This window comes from Benincasa hispida, chromosome 12 (genome assembly GCF_027475165.1).
Source record: "Benincasa hispida cultivar pf3 chromosome 12, pf3_genome.v1.1, whole genome shotgun sequence".
Lineage (NCBI taxonomy): Eukaryota > Viridiplantae > Streptophyta > Magnoliopsida > Cucurbitales > Cucurbitaceae > Benincasa > Benincasa hispida.
This window is the reverse complement of record NC_143489.1, coordinates 80,634,944-80,659,374: the sequence shown is the minus strand read 5'-3', so window position 1 is coordinate 80,659,374 and position 24,431 is coordinate 80,634,944. Positions and strand designations below refer to the sequence as shown.

General features: G+C 29.2%; 1 protein-coding gene across 1 annotated transcript; it reads right to left on the bottom strand.

The window, feature by feature from the left end:
* Positions 1–9,254: 9,254 nt before the first annotated feature.
* Positions 9,255–10,517, bottom strand: LOC120067330 (auxin-responsive protein SAUR50). The gene has a single exon (XM_039018895.2). The coding sequence runs from the start codon at positions 10,005–10,007 to the stop codon at positions 9,480–9,482; it is 528 nt and encodes a 175-aa protein (XP_038874823.1). The 5' UTR covers positions 10,008–10,517; the 3' UTR covers positions 9,255–9,479.
* Between the last annotated feature and the right edge of the window lie 13,914 nt (positions 10,518–24,431).

Sequence of the window (24,431 nt, the reverse complement as noted above, 5' to 3'; positions counted from 1 at the left end):
TTTGATCAAAACCAAAAGATTTGATCGCTATATAAAATCTAATGTTCTAAGATCTGGATGCCTGTTTCAACCATAAATGGATCGATTCAGCTTGCAAATTTTTTGCTCTTGACCTTAGGCTATAAACCCCTGGAGCTGAGACATAAAGATATTCTCCTCAAGATTGCCATTCAGAAAATAGTCTTGACATCCATTTTCCATATCTCATAATCATAACATGTGGCTATGCACAAGAGATTCTTATAGACTTAAACGTAGCAAAAGGGAAAAAAGTTTCCTCATAGTCAACCCCTTCCCTTTGGGTATAATCCTTAGATACAAGTCTAGCTTTGAAGGTCTGTACCTTTCTAGCTACATCTCTCTTTCTTTTGTAGATCCATTTACACCCTATGGGTTTGACTCCTTTAGGTAAATTTACAAGCTTCTATACCGAATTGGAGTACATGGACTCCATTTCAAGGTCCATGTCTTTGACCCATTTGGTTCTTGTCTACATCATTCATCGCCTGTTTATAGGATAATGGATCCTCAATACCATCATCTGGTATGAAAACCTGAGTTTTAGTTAAACCCAAGTAACGATCAGGTTGTATCACAATCCTCCCACTGTGTCGAGGCACTCTCAATGATTGAGAAGGACGAGACTGACCTGAAGTGTTGACTCCTTCATTAACTCTTGATGAAGAACCAACTTCATCAACAACCCTTGTTGATTCTTCAGTCGCTTCACTTAATACTACTTTGCTACGTGGTTTATGATCTCTCCTGTGGTCTTCCTCTAAAAATATAGCATTTTTTGAGACAAACATTTTATTTTTTTAAGGGTCATAGAACAGATCACCTCTCGTTTTCTTAAGGTAACCAACAAATTGGCACAATCCAACTTCTTAGGATTTGTCACTAATACATGTGCAGAACAACCCCAGATTCTAAAGTAATGTAAACTCAATTTCGTCCTCTTCATAACTTGAAAGGTGTTTTAGAAACACTCTTCGAGGGAACATTATTCAAGATGTGTATTGTAGTCTCTACTGTATACTCCCAAAATGAGGTAGACAATTGAGCATGACTCATCATAGAATGAACCATATCTAATAAGGTTCTATTTCTCCTTTCTGATACACCGTTCTACTGTGGTGTACCAGGTGCTAAGAGTTGGGATTGAATTTCATGTTCTATCTAATAGTCCTGGAATTCTAAATCCATGTATTCCCCCCTTCCCCCTCCCTCCGATCAAATCGAAGTGTTTTAATTAGTTTACCTAATAGGTTTTCAACTTCAGCTTTATACACTTTGAACTTTTCAAAAGCTTCAAACTTATGTTTCATTAGGTATAAGTAACCATACCTCGAATAATCATCTATAAAAGAGATGAAGTATTCGTATCCTTCTCTAACTTTTACATTTATAGGACCATAAAGATCCGAATGTATGAGCTCTAAGGGCTCTTTGGCTCTATAACCTTTTCTACTAAAAGGTCTTTTTGTCATTTTTCCTTCAAGACAGGATTCACATGAAGGTAATGAATCATCCTCTAACTTGCTTAGAAGTTCGTTCTTTATCAATTTCTCGATCCTATCAAGATTTATGTGGCCTAATCTCAAATGCCAAAGGTATGTATCATTGTTACTTGGAGAAATTTTTCGCCTTTTAGTTTGAGTAGTAGCAGTTTTAAACATCTCATTATCTAAAAGTGCTTTTAATTCAGTTGGTCTTAACACATATAAGTTGTCTTCTAGTTTAGCTGAACAAATAATCACACTATTTTTCATAATGAACGCTTCCTTAGAATTAAAAGAAACTGAGTATGATTATTAAATTAAACAAGAAACATGAACAAGATTCCTCTTCATATTGGAAAAAATGTATTTTTCTAAAAACTAAAATCTATTTCCAAAAGGTAACTTAGCAGTTCCTACTGCACGAGCTGAAATGGCGCCTCCCGTTCCAACCTTGAGCATTATTTCACCCTTTTCTAGCTGCTAAAGGAACTAATTCCTTTTAAAGAAGAACAAATATGATTAGTGGCTCCTAAACCAAGTATCCAGACATCATGGTCATTTTCCACTAAACAAGTTTCCAAGACTAGTAAATCATATTTACCTTCATTCTTTTTCTTCTTCTCAGCAAGGTACTTGGGGAAATTTCATTTCCAATGACCATTTACATTACAGTGGAAGCATTTGTCCTTGTCTGCCTTAGCTTTGCTCTTGCCTTTGTCAGTAGAGAGAGCCTTCCTCTTCCCTCCTTAGCTTTTTCTGGATCCTCTTAGTATCAGAAGTCGAGGAAACATACTTAGTTTCAGAGGATGAACTCTTATTGAACTTTTTGGAATGGGCAACATTTTGCCTCTCCTTCTACTGGTCCATTATCTTTCATAAGATATTGAAAAGTTCGTAACTCGTTCAGAAGGGTAGTCAGATTGTACTGTATTTTGTTCATTATCACAATGCTGTGGAACTAAAGAAAACTCTTTGGACGAGATTCCAAAATAAAGAACATCTGACTCTGCTCATCTATGACTGCACTGTTTATTTCAATGACATTGCAATGGACCATCAGGTCAAGAACATGTTCTCTCACTGATAAGCTCTATTTCATGCACACATATAAATGTACTTGAGGACCTCGTGCCGAGCCTAAGTGGGCGGTCATCCAAACATCTCTTAGAGGGATTCCATGATCTGACGTGCAGCCATCATGGCCTCATGCTTCTTGGTAAAAATGTCAGATAGACTTGCTAAGATGTAGATTCAGGCCTTATCATTAGCCTTTGTCCAATGGTCATAAGCATTCTTCAACACTTGAGATGCATTTCGAGCGAGGACTGGAGGACATTCCTCCGGCAAGACAAACCGCAAATCATCAATAACCAGAATCGTATTCAGGTTAGATTTTCACATTGCATAGTTTTCACTGGTTAATTTCTCATTTTTAAGCAAAGATATGATTGTGGAAGACATGTTGAAACATATAAAAATCAATTGACCTTATTAGTTATCTTTTTCATAACCTATCACATAATTATCCAATCAATTTAGCAAAAATACATTTAATCATAGAACCCTAATTAAACTATTGATTTCAGTTTTTGCAACGATACTTCAGAGGTTTAAAGTAACAACCATTGAAGGGTGATCAGCCATTCCTCCCCTGAATTGAGACAATCTCAGCCAATCACTAATACTAGGATAACTCTTATTCCTATAGTTTTTAGCTACCGTTGTTCCGGTCAATGATTAATTAACTGACTTAATTCCTCTCGTAATTGTGACCCTCCCATTTTCGGATCCTAGAGGTACGCTTCACTAGCCTACTGAAGGAAAAGACAACTGTTGAAGATTAACCTAAGAAACTCTATCAATTTCTGGAGTTTGCGTTGTTCTGACCCCTATGATGAGGCTTTCCGAAGGGATGGTCGCTCTAGGACGATACGTAGGCAAACCATAGGAATCTTATGGTGCAACCTCATGAAGGAGATTGTGGGATTCGTTGACACACATCCCTCTCCCATTTACTATGAATACTTTCCCCATTCACCTTATTATATTGACCCATGCAAACATTTTCCGAAGCGAGGTCGTGCCCAGGGCGACAAGAAGTCGAGCATGAATCTCACGGTGTGAACTCTTGGGGACGTGAAAGCTAGATATCTGATATATCATATATACCAATTTTCTCCCACTAAAGTATTATAATATTTTATTAGGATTTTATTATACTTAGTTAAAACGCCCCGGCTAAAGAATTTTTCTAAGTATTTTAAATTTGCTCAATATAACATTTATATTAAATAATTTAACAATACTTGATTTTATTTATTAAACTCTTTTAATAAAATCAATCATTTATTGCATGCTTATAAAATACTTGCCTAAATCACCTTCCAGGTTGGTTCCCAGGTGGAGGTGTTCCGTTTTCGTCAGCATAAACACCCCCTTATAGACAGAACCTTAAGACAAAGGTCCCTTATGGACAATTATTTTATAAATTTAATTTTTTATTGAAATTCATTTTAATTCTATTAAAATAAATTAAAAAGATTAACCTATTCCTAATCCCATTAGAATTAACATAAGTCAATTTTAAATAATTTAAAATAATTTGGATCTATTTTGCATGCAATTTAGATTATAGATTTTAATCTATTTCATTAATAATATATCTCTTTATAAATTAATGAATTATTAAATCTATAAAAACTTCAAACATTCACATACATCATTCCACCATTTATTAGAACAATTTTAATATGTAGTATGAAGAATGGATATGTTTAGGTTAATCATATATCACTAATATAATACTTATATTATGATGCATGAGCATGCTAATTCAATCGTGCATCTATAAAATATAACTCTTTATATTTAATTATGATGCATGTGCATGTTTATCCTAAGGTGGGTATTTTTTTAATTTATATAACATACAATATGTAATATGAATTCCAATAAATTAAAAAATACATCCAATGCATAATTAAATTAAACAGCAAAAATTGGACTGATTTTGGCACCCTAATGAAAAATTAATTGATTAAATTAATATAACTATTATATTAATTTAATTAATTAATATAAAAATTAAATATTACAAAAAAAAAGGTTAAAAACGCACCTGAAGATGTTCCCTACACTTTACCACCACTTTTCAGCGTTGCAATGCTACGATAACAGCGTCACGACATTGATCGGCAGAACACTCATGTTATGCATGTTTTCAGCTCTGAACTTGCACCGAACACCTTCATTTCTTCTCGATCTCTTCAACGACCATTGCTCTATCGATCGACACAGACTTACAAACTCGAAGCAAGAAATAAATTGCCCAAAAAATATAATGGGCCCTTACAATTTAATCAAATTTAAAAGTAATCTAATGTCAAAATTGAAAACATCCAATTTTGCAAAAAAAACCAGAATGCAGAATATGAAACACACCTTTATACGATTTTGTTTTGAAAAATACGAAGAATGAAGATGCAAGGAATTGACTTTAATACCAATTGAAGGGATCGAATCCCGCAGTGGAAGTGTTCTTGTTAGAACGCCTTGCATCCCGCAATTTGATTTTTACATTAAATAAAATCATTAGACAAAACATAATATATAAACATGTAAATTAGCATGCTTTAGGGAAAATATTAGAACGATTCTTACCTTTGTAGATTCCCAAGTACCACGAACAATCCTCTCCAAGTTCCAACGAACGAATCTCCAACGATCTTGATCATGAACAATTTCTTGAACAATCTTGAACACTTCCATGAGAGTAACCTCGTTATTCTCTAGGATTCTAATAAAGGGATGGGTGGTATCCAACTATTGGGAGAGAGAGAGGAGAAAAAGGTTTTGGAGAATAAAGATGATGCACTTAAAGAAAATTCTATACAGTAACACTAGGGGTGTGTTTGGGGTGAAGATTATCCTTAGACTATAATAACCACCTCTTGCTACAGTAAATATTATTTTGCATTCTTCAATTAGCTACAGTCAACACTATTTCAAAACCCTCATTTGCTACAGTATTTAATATCTGCTACAGTTTTTACTATTATTCATCATTTTTTTATTCATTGCTACAATGTTTATTATTTCCTTCTCAAACTAAAATAGTTTACATCTCAAACACATACTATTATAATCTAAACTAAAATAATTTATACCCCAAACACACATTATTATAATCCAACTATAATAATCTAGGATTATAATAACTAACTCATTGTCTGAAACGCCTCATGTATATGTGCAAAATATCTCTATTAATTAGTTCTTTGTGAATCTAATTCACTTGAATTAATTAATTTGAATCTTATTCAAATATCACTTTCCAATTTAATTATAAATCATATCCATAATTATAATTTAATCACATTAATATATAGTTTCCTCAAATTAATTTGAACAATTCAAATTATCTTTCTTAAGTATCCTCTAGTGATCTAACGAGGGGACCTGGTGGACTTGTAGATCAGAAGCTCCAACGATATGAGATTAATTGACTAAACTCATTAACCAAATTAATCAATATTCGTTACCTGTGGGTATACTCTACTAAGACCTGAAGTTGCACTCTTCTCACTACAAATATATTTCTGTATCCACGGATATAGACCAATACCGGCCATTAGTCCTTCACGAGTATTCATAACTCCAATTTTCTCTTATCGTTTTACTCTTAGGTTACCTTTGACTCCTTAAGTATCAGTGTTCCTCTAATGAACAACCTATTTATGGTCCAACCAATAAATAAAAACGCCTCTCGGGCCAATGAGAGGGTAGGATCCTATGTTCAAGTCCTGGAGACACCACTTAAGAGAATATTCATCTTCTTAGCATTAAGGAGGGAAGGAGTGAATTCCATCTTGTATTATTATATTCCCAGCTCCCCACTCAGTCTTATCCTCAAAATGGTAGGCATATTGAGTCGATGAACTGGTCATCCTCACCCATGAAAATCAAAGGATAATCCTTCGTAAACAGGAGTTCATAATATACTCAAGATTAAGACTAAGTTGCCTAGTTCATCCTATTAAACTAGAAACCTGACTAGTCAACGGTGTTACATCTAGTGGTTACTATTTCGCGGTCCAGTCTTATGTAAACTCATTGCATAGGATAACCCCACTCACATGTCACCTACACAAACACGTTGGATCATTACGTTTGTATCAAATACAAAGTGAGTCATATCCATAGTGTTACTAGGATAAGGTACCCAACCTTATCCCTGTACTATAGACTCTTTAAGTTGTATCTTGAACATTGATCTTTATATGTCTCCACATACAGTTCAAGACTCATAAGGCAGTCTTGGATGTTAGTTTATTGGATTTAGGGTTATTTAGACAAAATAGGCAATAATAAAAACAATAACATTTATTGATTTAACATGTATAATTCTTTATTGATGACGGTCAATTAGTAGCATTTACTATCTATGAGTTTTGGTGCATAAAACCCAACAAGATCGACAGTTGCACTCTTCACACGATAGATATATTTATGTGTCCATTGGATATAACCAATCAACAACGCATTGATCCTTCACAAATTTCTCGCAAGTACATCTAGAAAAAATTACTGTTTTGTCTCTGTAGTTACATATAACTTTTTAAGTACCACTAATCCCTCTAATAAATAATTAGTTATAGTCCAACTATAATCGAACCCTTATTTGATCAAGAGAGGGTGAGGCGCCTCATTGTTCAAGCCTCAGAATCAGCCCTTAAGAGAGTAATTTATTTACTTACCCTAATAATAGGGAATGAGTGAATTTCTTTTTGTGTAACTGTGTTTCCAGCTCTCCAATCAGACGAATTTCCAAAATGGAAGGCATATTGAGTCGGCGAAAATGACCACTCTTACCTATGCAAATCAAAGAACCGCCTTCATAGGTAGAAGTTCACAACTCATTTAGGATTCAGGTCAAGTCACCTATAGTCATCTTGGTGAAATGTAAGTCTCTTCTAGCAAGGGTGTTATAAACAGAGACTATTCATTTCGTGGTTCGGTCTTATACAAACTCTTTGTATAAGATACCCTCACTCACATGTTTCCACGTGAATGATCAGGACCAAATCATTGTATCACTTTATAACACTTGTAATAACTACGAAGCATGTCGTATCCGTAGTGTCACCAGGATAAAGTACCTAGCCTTATCCATCTACTACAGACCGTTCAAGTTATCATTTAAACATGATCCACTTGTATGTGTATTCTATCTCTACATATATGTTTAAATTACATAAAATAATATAGGATCTTAGTTTATTGGAGAATGTATGTTCATAAAATAACAATTATTTTATTGATAAGACTTTGTTTACAAAGTTTACAAATTATGAGAATGAATACTAGAGAGATTTAGTATACAAACCTCAACATAAAGGAGTCAGGTTACATTGTCCTCTTGATCAACCTCAATCCTAATCAAATGAACTTGTGCAAAAAGGTCGTCCAACTCTCTAGAGTGAGAAAGTCTGTTCCAAATCTCATCAAAGTACATGAAATCACCCTCCTTAGAATAAAGAGAATTATCTACATCCAAAATAAATGTAGTATTGTACAATTGTAGAATAGGCCCCCTTATTAACCAAGGATAATATAATATTCTTAGATTTTTTTTTAGGCAACAATATCATATTCTTAGATTATTTATTTATTTATTTATTGAGGTGATAATATAATATTCTTAGATTTTTTTAGCTGCCTATCTTAGACTAAATTGTTATATTTATACATAAAACGACAAGAAACATACCTCTAAGTATTAGCTATCTAATCCATTCTAATTTGCAATATAATCTACACGAAGTCAAATTAGTTTTTAAATATATAAAAAACATAAAGCTAGACTCAAAATATCGATAACAATTAGTGTCGGAACAATTTAATTATACTATATTTATTTATCGATAAGTACGCTACAATATATGGCTGCCTTATAATAATTATTGAATATGGTTCTAAAATCTACCTGCTCCTTAATAATGACACATACAAATTCTAAGTTTATTATTATTATTATTATTTCACTTAATAATCACTTAGCTTCTATTTGACCTTGCTATATTTGATTTTCAAGAAAAATTATAGGATATTAAAAATATTTAAATTTACTTTAAAATGATTTAAATTTAAGTAGGTTGCCTCTATTTAAGCCTATTACCTCGAAACCTTTTACGTTTTCAATGGCCCTTGATTGCTCTCGGTTGAACCATCGAGTTTATGCTTTATAATTGGTCCCATGTGTCTCTTTCATTGAATTGTTGTGTTTAATAAGAATTATTTATTGATGGCTCTTTAGTCGAAGCATCTTGTTTAATTAATAATAATTATGAAAAATAATTTTTCATGACAATGACTAAACATATTGGCACATTCATTCATCTCATATGGTTTCTAATCTCTAATTGCTTCACACATACTTATAATTCATCATTGTTAGTACATTAATTTTGGACTCCCAATCAAATGTATTTAAAAGCTAATTATAAAACAAATCATCATTTTTAAACTCCTCTCATTAAATTTGTTTGTATTTATCATATGATGTTAATCTAGATTAAATTCTAATATAAATATTTAAATTATATTTAAAGAGAGTCCATAAGTAAAAATCGTAAAAATTGAATTTTTTTTTTTTTTTTTTTTTTTTTTTTTTTTTGTTAATCTCAATTGTCGAATTTTTTGAGTTGAGTTTAATTTGATTATACAAACTTCTTTAAATCGAATTTGCACAAATTTTAACCAACATACTATATGTATATTATTTCAACTAAAGTGGGAATAAATCGATTTGATTTGGTACGGTTGGATTTTTTTTTAAAGACAAACCCTTACAACAAAAAACACCACACTTACAACAACTTCCTTTTGCTGCAACAACAACAACACATATCCTAGAATCTAAACCCACCAAATACATATAAAAGCCACTTTTAAATTCCAAAAAGAAATGGAATTGATTTACTTTACAACGAGAGATGAAGAACGAGGACTGAGAAGATGATAAGATCCAAATCTCTTCGGAGTAGGATATCCACATCCACGGCGGAGATCAGCGCCGCCGTCGTCGTCCATCTCCATCAACACGTTGTAAAAACTCTCTACATCGCACGGTAGGGAAAGCGGCGCTTGGCAGTTGTATCCGTACTCCTCCTCCGCCTCCTCCAAAAGCGACCGAAACAGAGGATGGTTCGCACACTCTGTTCTTATCACAAATCTCTGCCTCTCCGCTCCGACGTACACCGTGAAACACCCTTCCGGCGCTACTCTCCCCTTTCCGCCAAAGCTCCGCCGTCGTTCCTTCTCGTCGTCGTCTTCTCCGCCGGAGAAGACCTTAAGATGAGGCAAGGATTTCGTCTTCCTCGTTAATAATCGTTTTATTCCGGCGGAGGACGGTGAATTTCTTCCCCTTCGGCCCATCGACTTGCACCGCTCCCAGGTTTTCAAGATCAATCCCTTGTTTTTCACTTTCTCTGTACTGAAATCCATGGATCAAACGTAAACGAATTAGAAATAAAAATCCTCCGAATCGTAACCTAGCGAGATGAATTGAACGGAAATTTGGATTTGATATTGTGGAATTTGAAGGAAATTAGCCTCGATCATAGACCAGATAGAACAAGATCTTAACCCTAGGCCTCATTGTGTTACTCATCGTGATTAACGAAGAGAATCAATTCGATGAATTTGGGGAGGAAATTAATTGATGATGATTATGAAAAAGAAAAAGAAACAAGGAAGAAAGTTCGGTTGTGAAAATTTCTTGAAGATTATGAAGAAAAATGAAAAGAAAAGAAAAAAGAAATTTCTCTGGTCTTAATCCTGGATTGATTGAAAATGGCGTCTGTATGAAACTGGAAGGAGGAAGAAGAGATTTATATATAAAGCCAACTCCAAGTGGAATTTTAATATTTAACTTTTTTTTCCCTTCAATTTCTCTCTCTTTCTATTTTTTTTATTTTAAATTATTGACATTATTTTATATGACATCACTCACTTGTCAACTGTTGTGTCTCTTAGTGCAAAATTTAATAAGGAAAAGAAAGAAAAAAATTATTAATGTTTATTTATTGTATTTTATAATGATTTAATGAGTCAATGACCGAGGGTGGTTTTGAGGAAAAATTTCTATTACTACGAGAAATATACCCTCTTTATTCACATTTTAGTTTAGATGTGAGCATACAAAACAAAAAATTTGAGGTGACGGACTAAAATCAATCGAATCAACTCCCATTTAGTTCACCAACAATATGGAATCGATTAAAACCCTTATCAAAATCGAATAGAACTAACTGTCGAAAATTCGATAGTCTATAATTGATGTCTATTTGAGTTCAAAATCGATGTCAGTTGAAATAAATAGAATGATAATGTGACATATAATAAATAGAAGAAGTATACCCATTCTTGTTGTTCTAAAAAAATTTCTTTTTAAAAGGATGATATTGAGAAACTATTTTTGAATTTTAGAACAAATTTTTTTAGAGAAAACTTATGGAAAATTTCTAATACATGCATGAGTATGAAAGTATTCCACTTATTCCTCACATTAGTATATCTTTATAAATAGTGTGTGGCTTACGATATTAAAAAAGTATTTATGAAGATAAATTTTTAGTGTGGATAAAAAAATATGGTACTCTTATATTACGAGATACGTAGTATTTGAATCAAGTCCCTTTTTAATTTTTTTTTTATATAATTTTTTTTCCTTTTTTATGTTTTTTTTTCTCTTTTTCTCTTTTATAATTGAAAAGATAAAAAAGAAAAGGAAAAAAGGAAAAGGAGAAGGAGAAGGAGAAGGAAAACTTGTATAAAAAAAAGAAGAAAAAAAAAAACCGAAGTTGACATGTGGAATCATAAGGTTGGGACCCGTGGTTAACTCGTGCAACTCAACTAGCATCCAAATTTTACTAATTTTTAAGGTTAGAATATAATTAATTCAGTATTAAACTTCTTCAATAATTGTGTTTATTTAGTCATTTAAATTTGTTTAATATTCCATTCAATTATGATATCTAGTGATCATAAAAAGAAAAAAAAAAACATGATCCTAATAAATTGATGACTTAGCACTAATGAATAAACTCATTTGACAAATTAAATCAAATTCAAAATATACAATTTGGAGTAAAATTTTAGATGTCAATCCAAGTATAGGTTATTAAAATTCGAAGTTATACAAAAATGGTTGAATTTAGAAAAAAAAAAAAATATAATGGTAGGTGAAGAGCTTACATTTGAAATTGACGGCTTTTATTATTTTAATTTAGCAAATGTTTTTTTTTAATTAAACTATTCTTCATTTTTATGACAATTTTTAGGTTGAATTACGTGTATATTCCTATATATATAGTTCAAATAATGCGAAGTGGGAATTTGGGCATCGCTAACCTTTACAGAAAATATATAATGTTTTACAATTAAATAATTTAATACGAATAACTAATATGAACATAATATAACTAACAACAAAATGATTAATACAAAGTGTACGTACATGTAATATTAAGTGGTGAAAGAGTTTTGAATCCCCCACTTTGCATTGTTGAACTATACTCAAGATTCTTAACTTTAATAAATGGTATCTATTTAGTCTCTAAACAAATTTGAAGTACATCAATTTGCTTCCAATTTGATTTTAATAGAATTTTGTTATTAATTTGTGTTCGAACAATAACGTGACATGTTGATTAAACGAACTCTCTTTTATAATGTGACGTAATGTGGCTTAAGGGAAGTTTGCCACTTGGATAGGATGAAATTGATAGATCGAGTAGGTAGACTAAAATTTAAATTGGTGATAAAAACAAATTATGATATTTATTAATGTAATTCAATGAATGTGCCATTAGAGGATAGTATTTATAAGAGATGCCGTTCTTGATTTTTAGAAATACTTTCTTTAGATTCATGAAAAATAAACAACAAATATTTTGAAGAGTTGCTTTCATAATAGCCCCTAATGTGACTTTTATGTGAGATTGTTACTTGTTTAAGAGGAAAACATTGCATTGCAAGTGGTTGAAAGACACTTCTAACAAAAATAGAGTGGTAGCTTTTTTTTTCATACTAGCTTCTACGATTTGAAAATGTAAATTTTTTTAATTTGATTAATTTTGTCGTCGTCTTTAATAGGGTTATCTATTGTCGTCTTGTGAATTTGCGTATCAAAAATGAAAAGCTATCTAATCATGTCACAAAATCACTCAAATTTTAATCTTCAATCAACACCTTTTTCATTACTACATAAAAAAAAAAAAAAAATAAAAAAAAAAATCACTGCCTTTTTTCATATACATGTTTTTTTTAAAAATATATAATCTAAAAAAAACCCTAGTTTAAAGAAGTTGACCTTACATGTCATGAAATTGACAAAAAAAAAAGAAAGAAAGAAAGAGAAAAAGAAAAAAAAAAGCAGAAAAACATAATAATAGAGAACCAATATACAAACTTACATAGTTTACTAACAGTGTGTTAGATACGTCAACGAGATATAGAGATAACAGTTTTATTAGAGGGAATAATACAAAATTACATAATGAAGGCGTCTCTAGGGTCTAGAGAGTTTATATAACGCACTTTTTTAAATCATAAGATTATAGACATAAATAACATAAAAATAACAAATATGTAAATAATAATAAAAATCTTATACTCTTAATCGTTCGAAGCACCACATACCAGATTAAATATGTGGAATAAGATTTTCCTTATAAATGTCTGATGAAATTTTGACCATTAGAAGATAAATCTAATAACGTTGATTTAGCATTTACTTTTTTTAACTTGAGGAGCATTAACCTTTTAAATTTTTTTATTGTTAATTCAACATCTAATATTTCATCTGGAACTTCCATTGACTAGTTCCTTAGATTTGAGAAAATGACGTTTTTCATCGTTGTCAACATTTAATTTGATGAACCAAATTTGAAAAATAGACAAATATATAAAAGAAAATGAAACCGATAAAACATTTTTTAAAAAAAGAGCACATTGTGAAATAAATAAACAATAAATATTATTTAAATTAAAAAGTCAACGTGTATTATTAAATGAAAAAAAAAAAAAACATAAAGGCCAAAAAATCTAAATAATACTTTTTTTTTTTGGTCCCTTGGGTGGCATTAAAAGTCCAGGTTAATTGTATTGGACCACAAAGCAAAAAAGCAGACAGTTTTTATCAGTTAATTTTGATTTATGAAAGCATTTTTGTCAAATTCTAGTGGCCAAAATCAAAGTAAATTTTATTGTGAATAAAATAAAAGAAAGAAAAAAAAAAAACTAAACTAAAACAAAACAACCAAAATGAAATTGCTTATATCGAAGTCAAATTTAAATGACAAATTAATATTGGTGGGATTCATAGACTTTTCATTTGGAATTATAACCCTCTAAGTAGATAAAAGCATGCCCATTGGATAATCATACAAATTTTAAGATTTTGACTTTTAAGGATTCTCATTTTTCAGAATTACTTGGAAGAAAATTTTTTTACCAAAATTTTAGAAACGTTCTAATAAAAAGGATTTTGATTTCATATTTTAAAATTTTTTGAAACAATAAATGAAATAGATTATCAAATAAGTTTAATTTCTAAAAAAAATGAGAAACATGAACGAAAAACAAAAGATGAGAAGGTTAATAAAAGATCCTTAATGATTGAATTGCCAAAGTTGATAAATTATGCATTATCAATTGCATCATTAGTTTAGATTTGAGCTCAAAAATAAAAGGCTAGTTTTCTTATTGCATGTGAAAATTAATTGACCAATCATTTTGGTGATCAATGTGATTTGTTCTTGAATTTTATTTTTAGGTTCGAATTTTGTCTTAGAACAATTTAAAACTGAATTTTGAAGGACTTGTTATTCTTAAATTCATTATAAAAATAACCTAATTCTATTTTTTTTTCTAGTATTAAAATGATATATGATGTTGATCAATTATAACAAATTACCCATCATATTGCATTTTGATTAAAATCTTTTGATCTTTATGGTGTTCAATATTTTTAATAATTAATATTTAATATTTAAAATTAATAATAAATTTGGGTTGGTTTGGGTTATATTAGGTGAACCCATGAACCAACTCAACCATAAAATTTTAATTTATTTGAACCCAACCCAACTCAAATTATTTGATAACCCAACCCAAACTGCACAATTTGGATTGAGTTGATCGGTTTTTTCTGGTCATCAGATTTTCTGAATACTCTTGATTTAATTTCTTTACTTTTCGTTATATGTAATCATTTATTTAGAAGGAAACAAATATTAATAAAAAAAACACAAAACTCAATTTGACTTTTTTAACTTCACAACATCAAATTTGTATTGGAAATTATTATCATTACTTTTTACCATTGTGTTGCTAGTAAAATTGTCTTTGCCAACCATATGAGACAACAAAATGTAATTAAGGTATTTTTACTTTCTAAGAACTACTTCAGCCCATTGGTTCAAATCCCTATTTTTATAATTTGTAATGTAATGTTCACTTAAAATATATATAAGGTTTTCTTCTATTAACAAACGACTCACACAAAATATGATCGATTTTATAATTTAAACATTTTCGGATTTGTTTTATTTTAGATTTTATACCTTCAAATATTATACTTTAGTTGTCAAAATAATTGTTAATTAAAATTATGTTTTGGCCATTGACACTAGGTTTTCAAATCCTATATAATAGGTTTAAATTTATATACTCGTGAAAGAAGAAACCATGAGCAACTTTTCTTATTTTTTAGGAACCAACAAGGGAGACCCCTAATAATTAAGGTTTTTTTTTTTTTAAATATATATACATATATGTACTATTTATATCATATTTTCAAGGCTCCATTGCCTTGGAAGCTAATAGTTAACGCAATTATCTTATTAATATGTGATAGTTCACCGATAATGAAGAGGAGAGTATAAATTAAAACTAAGGCAAAGTATCTTTTTAGTCCCAAATTTTGAAAAATAAGTGTATTTAGTACTTGAATTTTTAAAATATGCCTTTTTAATCCCTAATTTTTTAGAATGGGTGCGTGTTTCTTGAATTTTCAAAACATATATTTTTTGTCTCCAAGTTTTTAAGAATAGTTTAAAAGCTTTCTGAACTATTTTTTATTTTCACTTTTTATAATTATATGAATTTTTGAATTACAAAAATATATTTAAAATAATTTTAGAGAGAAGAGGTAATCTTAAAAAAATTTAATTTTTAATTTAAAATAACAATAAAATAAATTAATGCGATATATGAGAATTTCCTAGAAATAATTGCAATAATTGAGCGTAAGAGACAAATGAATCAAAAGATTCATGTTTGATTCAGGAAGGGATCGTTGAAGTTTTGAAATGAATGGAAAGACAATCTATTTTCATTAAGTGATTTATTAGATAATCGAAAACAGAGGATATTGAAAACAATTCAAAATTCAGAAGAACTCCGTGGGGGGCCATTGAATAGCTGGGAAAAGCCTGAGCCCGCTTATGAAAAGTTGAAATGGAAGCGGTTCAGTTTCGAGTTAATGGATACTTTGAGATAGACCAAATGAACCTATTCTAAAAAATTCGAGAACTAAAAAGGTATTTTTTGAAAACTCATAGACCAAATATATATATTATTCAAAATTCGAAGATTGAAAAGTTAATTCTCTTTCAAACTATATTAATTTGAGGTTAATAATTTTATCGAATTTGGCATAATAAAGATAATAAATTTAAAAAAAAGACAATGTAAATATTTTTTTTCCTTCAAAACTTGTAGGATGAAGACTAATAGAAGATTTTTTTTAATATATTTTTTGAAAAAATTAAAAAAATACTAAAGACTAATTTTAAGATCTATTAAAAATTTAAAGAATATACTTAAATAAAATTGTCCCAAGGCAGGACCAAAATAGTATTTTAGGTCTTTGGTTTAAAATTTTATGCTTTTAAACTTTTACTCGTTGGTCCTAAATTTTAAGATTTTATAGTTTCACCTATGAATTTTTCCAAATGCTTACTTTCAAATCCATTTATGCTAGCATTTGTGCTAATTTATATTGATTAATTAAAAACAATTAATTATAACAATTATAATTGAGTTAGTTTTCATTAATTTTTCACTATTAAAAATAATTAAACAACTCTAGATCATAATTATTATAAGTTAATTAATTAAAATCAATGTTACGAATCAAAGGTAAAAATTTCAAGAGTAAAAGCAAGGAAATCTCAAACGACTAAATTTAAAATTTATTAGTAATATATAATTTCAAAATATATGGATTAAAATTGTATTTTAGCCTAAATAATAATAAGAAAGATATTCATTGGGTTATAAGTGATAAACATACAAATTATATTTTAAGAATGACACTAACTTCAACAAAATCAGAATTTGCAACAAAATGAAAATGTTGCTAAAGACTAAAAAAGTTTCGCTATACCCCTTTAGTGATGAAAAAACAAATATTGTATTAAACATTGGAAATTTCCGTGAGTGAAAATTGCGACAATTTTTTAAAAACATAGCAAGAATATATGTAACAACATAAAACACACGTCAAATTTGGATTTCATCTCAAAATTTGTTGATAAAATATTTTCGTCGTTAAAGATGGGTATATTTCACGATCTTAATTAATTTTATTTGTTCATAACATTAATAACCTTTCTTTACCGGGGATGAGTGAAAGTTAAGCCCATTTAGCACGATTTTGTTGTTTATAAATTCGAATATCTCTTTCTTAAATTATTTGAATGGTAAGATTTTTAAAGAAAATAGTGCTGTAAAATAAAAAATGAAAAAGAATTATGGAATTGGAGTCAATATTAGAATGATGGTGGAGTCAATTATTGATGGGGCAGAAATTAGTGGGTAGGAGGGCTTAGTCAAACCACATTAGAAATTTGCATTTTAATAATATGCAAATCGCTAATTATTAATCACCACTAAAGCTTACATTACTTTGCATGTACTTCAATTTCGTTGCAAGTGGCCAAACAAAATCAGCTACTTTAAAAATAAATTTTAAAAATAAAATTGCCTCACGAATAAAGTCTTGACCAAAACGATTGTGATGATAAGAGAATATAAATAAACACAACTATCACACTACAAGAAATACGAAAAATATTTTCCACGCTTAAAATAGGAAAAAAACCTATCCTTAACGGCTTCATCTTTGTCGAGTAGATGTTCTATCATAACATTAATAAGCTTGAGATTTGTACATATAAAAGGTGAGATAGGAATAGTTTTGATTAAAGTTAGATAGGAGACAAATAATTTTGTTTTATCTATAATTTTCCATGTATCATGAACAATCATCTCTCAAAATAGGACAAATTACTAATGTGAAAATGTAACACTTTAATCACGTGACTCTACAAACACTACATTGTGTAAGTAATAATGGTAATTGTATATAAAATAAATGAGAATTGAGATAATAATTCTTTATGTTTTTGTGTGTTTTTAAATTAATAAGAAAATCACATATATTTAAAAACTATTAAGAGCGATTCAAATAATCATTATTGTTTTTAGAAAAGACACATTCTTCTATTAATATTGTGTCGTTCCAAATTCACATTATCCTATTATTCTACTTTGAATTGTGAAATAGTTTTTTTTTTTTTAATATTTAAAGTATTCTTGTTAAAATAAAAAAGATGAGAATTGATGTGTGGAAATGAAGTGTATAACAAGAAAATATTTGTAACATTATTTTTCATTCAAATGAATATAAAAAGTGTTTTCTTGGACATAAAAGTAGGATTGGAATCCAAGCCTTCAAAGATGGAAGACAATCTAGTTGACCAATAGACCACATTGAAAATTTCATCAACTTAATATAAAGTAGTAAAAAATAAAAGTAGAAAAATTGTGCACATTCTAATGGTTCGAGCATGTGCATGAGAGATGGGAGATAAGCGCCTCGCCTATTGCTATTGGAGCATGCGTACGCGTCTATGTTGTAAAAACGAAAACGTTTTTTTAAAATGCTTTTTTCGTTTTCATTTTTTTAATCGAAAAACAAAAAACCTCAATTGAATACCAACCAGACCCAAAAAAAAAAAAAAAAAAAAAAAAAAAAAAAGTCAAAGTCAAAGCCCAAAACCAACTGATTATCCAATGATTTCTTAAGTCTATTTGGTAACCATTTCATTATTTATTTTTTATTTTTGAAAATTAAATTTATTTTCTCTCCATTTCTACCCTGATTTATATTTTTCTTAAGGGCAATAGTCGAATTCTTAGCCAAATTGCAATAACAAAAACAACTTTTAAAAAGTTGTTTTTTTAGTTCTCAAATTTTATCTTGGTTTTTTTAAATCATTAGTAAAAGGTAGATAACAAATGAGAAATTTAGAGGTGGAAGTAGTGTTTATAAACTTAATTTTTAAAAACAAAAAATAAAGAAAACTAATGGTCACCAAACGGTGCCTTAATTTTTTTGTTTTTGAAAATTAAAGTTATTTTCTCTTAATTTCTTATAATGGTTTGTATCTTTCTCAAATAAGAGTTGAATTCTTAGCCAAATTTCAAAGATAAAAACAAGTTTTTCAAAAAAAAAAAAAATCTATAAACTAGGATAATATTTAGATGTATATCTTAAGTATATGTGTAAATGTCAATGTGAGAGCAGGAATTTAAAAAAAGACATGTTTACAAAATAATATGAAAATTTTGAAATATTTTGACGTAAAACGATGTGAAAATAAAAGTTTTGGATGGTAAAAGAAACAAAAGTCACATCAAATCAATTCAATTTTGTGGTTCTTTTTTCTAAATCCAAGTTCTTTGATAATAAAAGTTTTGGATTAAAAATAAAGTTGAAATTTAAAAAAAGTTGGAAATTAAGAAAAAGTAGCACATTGACAAAGTTTCATCTTTTGTCGAAAATGATATTGATGTGTGAAACTAAAATTTTGCAAGTGAAACTATACAATTACATGTAGGACGATAAAATTGAAAAAAACTTGAATGGAAGTAACATAGCTAATTCCTAAAAAGAGAAAAAAGAAAAAAAGAAAATTTCTTGAAATGTATTTCGTGAAAATGGTGAGAAAACCAGAATTTCAATCGGAAGCTATCACTTAGAAAGATGTTTAATTTTCCTTGATATTTTGCTCTAACTTGAAATGATTTTTTTTAAAAAATATCTAAATAAAATCATTTCTCGTAAACTTAATTTGTTTTAGAATAATAAGAATAATAAGAAGAGAGAAAGATTCAAACCATAGACCTTTTGGTCATTAATACATCTATATGTTAGTTGAATTATGATCCATTTGACAATTTTTCTTTTATTTGAATGCACTCTCTATATTACCCTCTTTATAATACTCTCCACATAATTTTTTTTTTCTTCTCTCAACTTTTATGGCTCAAGTGTTTTAAGTGTATTTTTTAGAGTTAATGAACCAAACACCCCATTGGTGTTATCTTTAGTCATAAATTAAAAAAAAAAAAAAAATTGATATAACCCTTATAGTTTTTTCTATTTCATTCACGATGAGAACATATCTAAGAATACTATATTAATTCTTTTATTACATTTTATCAATATTATAAACAATGTTATGCAAGAGCAATCATAGCATTTTTTCCAATACTATGAAAAGTCTCCCATAACAATAAAATTATGCAATTGAAAGTAGACTTCTCATAGTATTTCAATAGTGTCGAAAAATGGTATGAAAAGTTAAAGACTTGCAGTAACATTGTGACAATGTTTCAAAAATGCTATCAAATGTCTATGATATTTCTTGTAGGTGCTATATGTAGTTCCAATACTCTATTCATGACAACATTTTAATATATACAAATTGAAAAAAAAATATATTACATTAGCATGGTTCAATAGACATAAAATGTGTATTTTCAACCAAAAGAATTGAGTTTCCCCACCCTATGATGAAGTAATAAAATGCCAATTAATATCAAAAGAAAGTTATTTTTAAAAGGTATTTAATAATTAAAACAGAATAAATTTAATTTGAAATTTAGGTTATTACAAATTCAATCCATGAACTTTGAGGTATATGTCTATTTAGGGTTTGTTTGGATTGACAAGAGAAAAAAATATATTTTTCAAAAAAGTCATTTTTATTTAATCTCTTTTGACAAATGTGGTTTAAAATGTATTTTAAAAGTATCCCAAAATCTATTTTGAGTGGTTACTAAATATTTTAATTTTTTCCAAAATGACTTATTTTCAAAATTAAACACTTGAAAAGTTAAATTAAATACACCCTTTATCTTTAAATTTTGTGAGTGATATGTCACTAAACTTTCAATTTTATATGTAATAGAGTAATAATAAATTTAAAATTCGTTAATCTATTAAATTTGGAACATGAAATTTTAAATTTGTGTCTAGTACATTCACATTTTTTTTTTTTAAGATTTGAAAGTTCAGAAAAATCATAGTTAAAGACTAAATTTATAATTTAACATATTTAAAATAAAAATGAATTAAAAGTGGAGGGAAAATGAGGTGAAAACGGAAGATGAACTTGGTTGTTGACTTCTAATTTTTAGATTGACAAAAGCATATGCCAAATAAGTCAATATGGGTAGTAATTTAATGGAATGTTTTAGATGAAAATAGTTTATTGGAAAATTGGATGTACTTGAGAAGTATGAAAATAATAAATATGCTTTCGTAGAAAATAATATATATGCTTTCGTAGAGACAAGGTATTACTATGATTGATTAAAGATAATGTTCCAAATATCAAAAGTCATATGGGCGGCCGAAAATAATTGGAATTTGGAAGTATTCGCATTTATTTTTATCAAATAAATTATTTCCATATACATATATTCCTTTTAATCTTCCACATTAAGTATTAAAAAAACAAAGCCTTTTTTTTTTTTAAGTAATAAAAAAAAGGCCAAATTATAATATACCCAAGTATGTCAGATGTTGGGTAAAAATACTCATTAACTTTGAAAAGTTAAAAAATTACTTGAGTTCTGAACTTTCAAAAATGGTTCAAAACTACTCCTTTATTAGCAAAATGTGAAAATTGACTGCAGGCCGTTCAAAATTCAAAACGACGTTAGTTGGGACACATACGTAGTTGATTTGATTAGGGTTTTCAATTTGTTTTTTTTAAAAATACCATTTTTTAAAATCTTTTATTTAAAAAGAGGATAATACAATTTTGGTCCTTATATTTTGACTATAGTTTTTAGGGTCCGTTGGATGGATGATCCAAAAATTAGACAAAAAATGTGAAATGACTCAATTTTTGAAAAAAAAAAAAAAAATATTGAATGACCCTTTGCTGATGTCAAATTCGGATGAAATTACCAAAATATACTCGCACGCATGAGGAAAAATAATCTCGCTCTCACTCGTCTCACTCTGTCTTCTTTTTTCACTCATAAATCACTATGTTTGTCACTCTAGCTCGTCTTGCTCTCTCTTCTTTGTTTCACTCACAAATCACTATATCTCTCGCTCTAACTCGTCTCGCTTTAGTTCGTCTCGCTCTCTCTCCGTTTTCTCACTCACCAAATCACTCCTCTCTCTCATCTCTTATTCATTAAAGTTGGTCGCATCGGAGCTGCTCGCGTGGACTCGTCGTGTCGGATAAGAAGACGATGTACAGAGGAGAAGAAGCCGGAGAAGAAGACGACGACGTGCCGAGGAAGATTTCTTACACCGAAAAAAAAGAGGAAAAGGAAAAAAGAAGGGTAATAACGCAACTTCCTATGGTCATGACATTAGCAAAAAGACATTTGATATGTTTTTTCAAAAACTGGGACATTTGCCATTTTGGACCTTTAAAATGGGTCTTTTGAGCAATTAATCTATAGTTTTTATTTGGGACCTAAGTTTTAAAATGTTATACATTTAGTTTTTAAGTTTTTAGTTTTGTTTCAATTTAGTTCTTAAGTTTCAAAATGTTACAATTTTACCATTGAGATTTGAATTTTGTTTCAATTTGGTCACTGGAATTTCAATATTTTATATTATTTTTTTATCAGATACTCAATTTCAATCATTGTATCAATTACAAATAATTATAAAGTGATTTTTAAATTTAATTTTAAAAATGATAAAAATTGTGAAACTTAATTAATTATATATTTTTGTAATGATTTTTAATTTATCAACATAAATTGACTCTAAAAACAAAAAAAGTAAATATTTTGGAAAAAATCGAGGTAAAAAGTGTAAATCTTGAAATATAGGGACCAAATTGAAGTTACTCAAATGAGAAGGGTAAAATTGTAGCATTTTGAAATCTAAGGACTAAATTGAAATAACACTCAAGTGTCGAGGATAAAATTGTAGTAATTTGAAATCCAGGAACTAAAATGAAACAAAACTCAAATCTTAAGTATTAAATGTATAACATTTTGGAACCTATAGACTAAATAGAAACTAGAGCTAAAACCTAAAGACAAAAAATGTAGTTTTTCCATCACTAACCTAAAGACACCCTCAATACACTTATTTATTGCAGACTTGCCGTCACTAACGATTTAATGCACATTGTTAGGATTTTGGAGAACAAGAACCCACATTATTATTGAAAGACGAAGACGACAATTTAAGATTTGTTTGGATTGATTAAAGAAAAAAATAATTTTTTAAACTCTTTCGATAAAAACTATTTAAAATACACTTTAAAAGTATTTCAAAAGATTATTTTGAGAGGTTGTCAAACACTTCAATTTTTAAAAATGACTTACTTTCAAAATTAAATATTGAAAAATTAAACCAAACACGTTATAATTTAGAACATGAGTTAATTTAATTCCATTTGACACGACCCCAAAAAACAAGAAAGCAAGCGCGCACACACAACTGGCGTATTGCTTGAGAGGAAGGGGTTGATGACGACGAGAATGGGAGAGAAAGATTGGGAGAGAAAGATTGGTGAACAGAGGGAGAGGAGGAGAAAGAGGACATATAAAATATTTTTAATCTTTTAGATTTTAAATTTTCTAAAATAATAATAAATATTCCATTAACATCATAATAGGATATTTTGAACCTATTTTCTAAAATTGAGGTACTAGATTAGTCAAATTAAAACTTGAAGGAGTAGATATACTTATTCTAAAAAGTCAACAACTCAAAATGCAAATTCTCCTTACTTTTTCACTAAACATGGTTTGCTATGAATATGGGAGTCAACAGTAGAAGTCGGAAATAGTGTGAAAAGTGAAGTGTGATCGAGAGTTCGCGATTAAAGGTAACTTTAAGCCAAAAATAATGTTGTTTTGTGCCAGGTTTATGATGACGGTTTCAGCTTACTCAAACGACATCGTTTTAGGTTTTATATAATTTTTTTTTTGTTCTTTTTTGTGATGGTTCAAAATCTTCATTATGATGTGTCTTTTTTCCAAGCAATTTTTAACTTTTTATTCCTCATTATTTTCAATGGCGGTTTTTATCTATCATAGTTTATAAAATTTAAGTTAAATGTCAATATATTGGGATTTATACCATAAAGCCTCGTAGTTAATTTGTTATTTAGTATAATAGTTCATTATTTTAAATATGCAATAATGAGTTATCTATTACGGAAAAAAATCCAAGATTATTTTATGAAGATTTGAATAGTATGTAGTGGACACACATGTGGATCATGTTTAAGTAATAACCTAAATATGGATAAATGTTGGGTGTCTTATCCTGGTAACACTATGGATATGACCCACTTTGTAATAGTTACAAACAATGTGATCTAAGTCGTTCATATAGAGACATGCGAGTGAGAGTATCCTATACAATGAGAATGTATAAGATCGGACTGTAAAATACTTAAACTCTCTTTGTAACGACTATTGACTGATGAGATTAGTATTTCTTAGGATAACCATGTGTAACTCAATCTTAATCCTGAGTGAGTTATGAACTCCTACCTATGAGGGTTCATCCTTTGATTT